A 7,735-nucleotide genomic window follows, 5' to 3' on the forward strand; every position below is an offset into this window, starting at 1 on the left:
GCGGGAAAACTCGATTTTGCGGTTTTGGCGGGAAAACTTGATTTTGTGGTTTTGGTGGAAAAACTCAAATTAGGTTTTGGCGGAAAAAACACAATTTTTGTTTTTTGACGGAAAAACTTTACTCTTAGTTGTGGAGCAAAAACTCGATTTTGCGATTTTGAGAGGAAAACTTTTGATTTGATGCTCAACAAATTGGCGGAAAGAATCATATCATATCTTAATTTTTCTAGTTTATCTTTAAAATTTAAGAACAAAAATAAATGAAATATTTTTTTCAATTAAATGAGTTAACCCTGGTACCAGCCCTAACCCTTGATTATAATAGGGTTAAAATAGGGCTGGGTTAATATAGGGCTGAGTTTATAATAAACAAAACAGGGTTGAGCCCTAACCCTGTAGTTAACATCCCTAGGTATGATAAAGCCACTCTAGTCAAAATCAGAACGTCTTTGCAAAAGTGTCCAGCTATCTAAATCAGCTGATATTCATCGTGTTACCATCGTGGAGGTTTTAAAAGTAGTGGCGCCATTACCACCGATCCTCCTAAGAAGGTAGAACAAAAACAATATCCTTCTGCGAGTTTAGTTGGATTAGTCTTCCACCAGACAACATTACATGTCATTCTTTAAAGGTTATCCTTCTTGAGAAACATACATAGAGCTAAGCTAAGCACTCTTTCCATGTTATTATCAGCAACCTTACAAATACAAACATCAGCTAACTTAAGTTAAAATCAAAAGAAAGAGAGAAAAAAATGCCTATATTGACTGACATTCTAAATTAAGAAGAAAAAAGACAATAAAGTGAGATTATGATACAGATAGGATGACACCAACAAAGAATATGCCAAACCTCCAAAACGAACTAATCATTGACCCTAAGAAAGCGTTTTTGATTCACGTTGCTGCTTCTGCTACACCATTTACCTCTCCTCCTATCTTACCTTTATCCTTACCACTCGAGACCTCTGCTCTATCTTCGATTTGCTTCCCAAAGCTCAGAATCCCACTGACATCCAGCTGAATCTCTTTGGTACTAACAACTTGCTGCTTCTGATGTGTGGTAAGTGCTTCGGGGTAACTTGCAACCAACTTGGCAGACTCTGGCAAAGATGTGAGCCCGGTTTGGATTCTGTTGCCATCCCAGAAACCATAGCTCGTAATAGGAACATTTTGAAGGTGCTGCTGATTAATGTACTGATGTCCTGTCTCATGGTCCCTGCTCAAGGTTGATGATGGCCTGATACTTCCTCCTGGATTGTGTTTTTGCTTGCTTCCATTCTCATCAGCGGTTAGTACTGTGCCAAACAGCTTCACATCTCCATTCTTATCGAGCCTCTTTGTATCAGACAAACTAAATGAATGGCTCCTGCTGTGACCAGATCTTCCATCCTTTTGGAATACTGTCAGAGGCTTAGTAGCTGAGCTAGTACACTTTTTGAGTGAGAAAGCTTCACCTGTACGTTGAGCCTTCACAATCAAATCAGATTTTGACCTAATTATCCTGCTCGGATCTTGCGTGAATGATATCCACGGAATTTGACAAGATTCCGTACTGGTCGCATGTAATTGACCGTTCTGCTCAGGTTTGACATGGCCCAAAACCTGACTTCTCCTATCAAAATCCAGATTGACCTCAGAAAACTGCCAGCCCATGTTATTTGTTTGCACAACAAGAGGATTTGGCAACTCGGGCTCTATATGGCAATTGGAATCTCCTTGTGGTACACTGACGCCTACAAGGTCTTCCTCAATTGGAACATGGTGCAGACACTCGGGATACCTGAAACTTGAAGGCGCAGCTTCAGCCTCAAGGCCGGAATTTCTGGTTCTGTTTACAGCTTGCATCACTCCATCCTGCATCTTTGAACTTTGTTTAGGCACCACAGCACCTTCACATCCTGAGCCCTTCTCCACAATATTATTGGAAAGAACGATTGACCCACAATACAAGGGGTCAGAAGATACAGCGATGGGTGTTAAGTTACCTTCATCTATTTCCATTGACAGTTGATCACTGCTCTTAATTTTCTCCGCAGCTACAGATGTCAAATTACCTTCATCAATGTCCTTTGAAAGTACATCATTGCTGTTCATTTGGTCTGCAGCCTGACAGTGGCTCTCAACAGTGTTAATGTCTACCAAATCTCTGCAAGGTTCCGAATCCCCATTGATATTTGCAGTGTTCACGAGATTGGTACCATCTTTCAAACGCAATAATGCCAGCCCATTCTCCTGTTCTGATCTACTAAGGCCGGCTTCCACATTTTCAAAGCCTGAATGGTTAGCTCCCTCCTGATTCATGTTAAGAGGTGAGGTAAGCGTATTCAAACCAATCTTGCTACTAACTCCATTATTGCATATGCCAGAGTTACTCTCCGTAGCACAAGGACCATCCAAGTCGCTTCCACCACCCTCATTGGCATTATCAACACTTGCAGATGCACTCACATTTCTAGATCCAGACTGTATACATTCCAGCCCAAGGCATTTCCGAACTTTGCTAAAGAAAACCCTACACTGATCCGGAGATCTGGTCCTGACAAACCTCGATAATGAAGCAAAATTCTTGCCAAATAAAGAGAAACCCTGTATAAAGGCAGATCTCTCAGCATCAGTCCAATGAATAGGCCCCGTTTCCCCGCAGCTCTCTTCTGAACATGAGTCATCGTCTTCATTGCTGTTCTCATTATGTGTAGTGTGAGATATCCGAGGTTTCTTTGCAGCAGGAGCAAACTTCAAATGATCCATACACCCCTCTCTAGAGTTCACGGAAGTCCTTAAGCAGGAATTAATCTGCTCTGATGACAAAGGACCAACAGCTACAACATCTGCACCAAGAGTTCTCTTACGAGGGAAATCGAAACTGTGGGAGTACCCTTCAGAGTAATTGCCATCGCGCTGCAACGAATTAGAACTGCTGCAACCTCTAAGGGTGATCCTTTTGGAAGAAGTCTGCCGGGTTGATGCAACCTTGCCTGCGTTTGCTGCAATAATGGAGACGGCACCTAAAATATCAAGAGAGGCAGCCCCCATCTCACGTTTCCACTTTTTTGTTGGCGCCAACATGTAGGTGTGTTTCCCTTCTTTACCAAAACTACGCTGCTTCTTAATTTTCGCAAAACAATCGGACTTGTGGTTTTTGTAGTAGTAATCAATACAGTCCGCAGTTGTCTTCTGAGTAAAAAATGAAGCAATTTTCTTGAAATCCTTCCCGTGCATTGCTAGCATACTAAGGAAAGTCTCTTTCTCCTCTGAGGTCCAAGGATTAATCATTGTTCTTTCCTTCTCAACGTCGCATGGATCTTCAATCAGCCCATTGCTAGAGATAAACCGCGACCTCACTCTTTCTTTCTCATCCAATATCATCGCAGGCATTCTCAAAATGTCTCTAAAAGGCTTTAGACGGGTATTCTTTAGTAGCTTTTTCATGTAACTTACGAGCTCTGTCGTGGAGGCTACACTATCCCTTCTTTGAGCTGCACGTGAAGAGTAAACAGCTATTAGATTTTAAAATTCGATGAATCCAAAATTTTTTACAAAGCAATCTTTTGGACTACACCTCCTAGCTATACAAGCTAGGTGTTAATATAAATATTACAGTAGAGACTATTAGAATAAACCCAGAATCTAACAAAAGTTAATCTAGCTTTACCAATCCAACAAACTCGTTGTTATGGAATGACTTTGAACTTAGCTTCCAAATAAAAAAATTATGTTCACTATTTGACAGCTCCTGCGCCCAACGTATTGCACTGACAAAAAATTCCTCAAGAGTTCTAGAGGTTTTCTCTAAAAAACTCATGCTCCTCAAGTTTCTACAACTAAACATATATTTACCTCAGAAAAAGAAAAATCAAAGAGTAAATAATCTGAAGAACCGCATAACAAGACTGGCATCTTACAGTTACAAGATAAAAACCGAATTCTATCCAGACAAAAACAAACCCAAGGAAAGCTTAAAATACTAAGAAAACAAAGCAGAGAGAAAAAGAGGTTTAAGTACTTTACCTGAAGAAGAGAGTCTCAGGCGTACAGGTTGGGAAAGCTTCAGATGCGCACCATTTTTTGCATAGGGAAATACTTCTGTTTTTTTGTTAGCCTTGGATTGGTACTTTGCTGAAGCTAGTTGACGCACATCTTTCTTCCATGCGAGCTGAAACGCTTTAAACTGAAGGAGCAAAATTTTCTCCCTAGCTCTCAAGACCTCTATCCTTTCCGCAATTTTTTCTTTGACATGAGAATCAAACTGCCTTTGACATCTGCCAGGCAATCTTGACTCATCAAACGAACTGAAATCTCTTGGGAGCAATTTATTAAATACTTGAGATGATTCACTGGCATATATCTTATTGGTAGATAATAACTTAGCACAGAGCAAGTCTTCATCAGAGACCATGCTATCATCAGCAGAAGAAAGGTCAACAGTTTCCTGATTGGAATCTGCCTTGGTAGACGGTATGGGCAATATATCTTCATTGCTTCCGACAGTGGCAAGAAACTGGGGTAGAGCATTAACTTCTCGACAACTATCTTCAATGATTCTAACAGGAACCTTGGCTGAAACAGCTTGATGAACAGTATCTCTCACCAATGTTTGAGCCACAGAGAAAGCTACTGCTTTGAGACCCAATACACAAGAAGCTTCCTGCTGCACATTTTCGTCTCCCTCGGGAAGGTCGGAACTGGGTCCAACAACACGGCACTGTCTTCCACATTCAAGCTTTAGAGCCCTTTGTTTGCTTTCAAGCAGATCAATTTCAGATTCAGCCATCTCCACAGCTTTCAAAATATCACCTTTCCAGACAAGTAATTTTTTCATTGACGTCAACTGGACGGAACTGGAATCCCCTGTACCAGGATCATCAGTACCAAGCAATTCATTGAGCAAACAGCCAACTCGCTCCATTGAGATGTTATCAAGCTCCTCTATATTGATTGGAAGTCGTTCAAGGTGAATACTAGACACGGGACTAGGTGAACGGCACATGTTACTGACATCACTAGCACCAATAGCAGCCTTCGCAGATGACTTATCTGCACATACAGAAACGAAATTAGGTGGAAGACATGATAGAAAGAGAAAAGGAAAATCAGTGTATACAATATCAGGCATATGACAGAAGAGCTCAAGTAAAATCATAGAGATAACTCCAAATAGCACACAGAGTAATGTATAACAAAATCTACCGTACCTGGTGATGAATTGCAAGCTACAGAGGATGGAGTTGTAGGGGAAGCATAATCTGGAGCATTGGCTGCTGTAGGACTTTTATCAGCAATATTTTTGTTCAAAGAATGTATTTCCTCTGCACTGTTCTCCAACAAGTCTGTTCCATCCTCGGTTGTGTTAACATCAACTTTCTTATTCTCGTATTTCGCCAGGCCCTCACCCCACCCAAGACGTTGTTTCTTTCTAGAACTCATCTCCTCAGACACAGTAGTTTTGGCACATGCAGTAGCATCTTCCGAAGAAGATTGAGTCACAGCAACAGTTTTAGGAAGGATCTTATGTTTTCCATCACTGGAATCAACAGCCCCCAAGCTTTTCAAGCTACTTGAGTGACTAAAACCTGAACTCTGAGACGCAAAACTCCCAGAACGGGTCCACATTGGAAGCTTCCCAGTTGCTCCCAGAGAATTCTCCTTCCCATTTTCCCTGACACCGTCTAAATCACTAACCCCATGTAACTTATTATCGTGCATGTCTTTCAGGAGAATCTGATTCCGAGTTCCCTCTATCTCTGCATTGAGGATTGGAGGATCTAATGAATTATCATCAGCTAGCCTTCGACCGCGCATCAAACCATTGGATTGCTTTGCTGGAGAACACTCCTTGTTTTCATAACTGTTCACCGAAGAGGGCCGATCAAACAAGCCAAGACCGTCAGAATGAGGATCTGAAGGAAGTGATTGCCTTTGATCCAAAAATTTCTGCTCGTTCTTAGATCTAACTGTCCGAATAGGGGTGCACAGCTCAATATCCATCTGCTGAGCGGAGTTGGGTTGTTCCCAAGAGTTCACCACAGTGGTATGAGTATCTGAAGCAGGTGGTGGCCTCTCCTCAACCGACCTTCGACCATTTCTAACACCACATGGCCTATCAAAAGCTCTGTAAGATCCGTTGTTCATCTCCCATGTATTGGACCTCCAGTCCTTCTGGCTTAAAGGAACTCTATCATCCCTGCAATTCCTGGTGTATCGCCAGTCTCCACGTGGTGCTGATGGTCTGTAGTAGTCATTCTCAAACATCCGGGCACTGGACCGAGAAGATGTGTAGCCATGACTAGACTCCTCCACAAACTGGTACCTTCCGCCCTGCTTACCATGAGCTTCAGAAAACATTACAAAGAAGTGAAAATTAGAAACTCCGCAAGAGCTATTCATCCACATATATAATACAAGTTTGTACTTTTACTGCTGAAAAAAAAGACATACGAACCATCATAGAACAGCAAGTGATAAAACTCTAGGAGACAACAGATTCGGTTAAGACAAGTAGTCCAGACAAGAGTTTCAAATCTACCAGGAAAAAAACTAATAAACCCACAAAAATAAGACCTTAGTGCCATCCAAATCTATAACATGTCAAGCTAAAACAAACAACAATCCCCGATTCTGGAAACATCTCCTGGCGTCTTCTATGATAATGAGTCAGGAACAAAGTTATATCCTTTTCTCCTATTTTCAGATTCCTAAGCAGACAATACCAATTCAATTGTAATAACAAAATCATCTTTTTGCCAAAACTAAAACTAAAAACTAAACAAAAACACAAAACGAAGCTGGTGGATTCTAAGCCCTAATAAGCGAGAAGATAAGGTTAGGAATCTTACAAGAAGGCCTGCGGAAGTCAGCAGATCCTCCCCACCGTGAAAACTCGCGGTGAGAAGAAGAAGAAGAAGAAGAAGGAGAATCCCTCCACCTGAAAGGAGGGGGATCGAAAGGCGGCTCGGAGGGTCTCTCGTGCTTCCTCTGCCTCAGAAGATCCTTCCGATCCCAAGATGAGTGATCCTGCGGCGGCATCAAATTACCCACAACAATCGCATAGGACTTAACCTTTAACCCACTCCAGACTCCGCGACCAAACGAGATAAGATGGGAGCTTGAAATCAACCAATGAAGGCCGCTTCAACTGGAAAGGATAAAAAAATCAAATCAAATCGGAGAAGCCGCAGTTAGAAATTAGGGTTTCGTCAAAGTTGAGAAGAGCGGAAAGAGAAACCTGGAAGGAGGCCGAGCTGTAATCACCTAACTGAGATAAAAGAGAGAAGGGAGATTCCACCGTGATGAGAAAGAAAAAAAAAGAAAGAAGCTAAAGATAGAAAAAAGGTTGCTTGAATTTCGGGTCGTAGAGTAATTGGGGATTTTATCAGGAGATTGATTGATTCTCTCTTCCAATGAGCTCCAGCAAGAAGATAGATAGACAATTGAGGGGAGAGAGAGAGAGAGAGAAAAAGAATGAAAGAGAAAAATCCCTTGTAACCTAAAGACGCTTATAAAACTGTATTTCATAATATTTTTTGGCGTCCGCATTAATATAATTTTTTAAAAAAAAGGAAAGTAAATCATGTGAGAAGGAAAATAAGTATTATTTTTACTTATTAATTACTCTTCTACCATCGTGTATCCGGTATCCCCCAAGACCAGTCTCTCAATTCAAACATTAAGTTCTATATTCAAACAAATATTTGGTGGATATCCGTAATTTCATAAATATATATTATATTTTTAAC

General features: G+C 41.2%; 1 protein-coding gene across 1 annotated transcript; it reads right to left on the reverse strand.

The window, feature by feature from the left end:
• Positions 1-621: 621 nt before the first annotated feature.
• LOC106311574 lies at positions 622-7,440 on the reverse strand. Its single transcript, XM_013748784.1, has 5 exons — positions 7,225-7,440; positions 6,836-7,134; positions 5,195-6,331; positions 4,011-5,036; positions 622-3,478 (listed from the first exon to the last, which is right to left on the reverse strand). Exons 2-5 carry the CDS (start codon positions 7,023-7,025, stop codon positions 897-899), a joined length of 4,935 nt encoding a protein of 1,644 aa, XP_013604238.1. The 5' UTR covers positions 7,026-7,134; positions 7,225-7,440; the 3' UTR covers positions 622-896.
• Positions 7,441-7,735: the final 295 nt, after the last annotated feature.

This window comes from Brassica oleracea, chromosome C8, assembly GCF_000695525.1.
Source record: "Brassica oleracea var. oleracea cultivar TO1000 chromosome C8, BOL, whole genome shotgun sequence".
In the NCBI taxonomy this organism is placed as follows: domain Eukaryota; kingdom Viridiplantae; phylum Streptophyta; class Magnoliopsida; order Brassicales; family Brassicaceae; genus Brassica; species Brassica oleracea.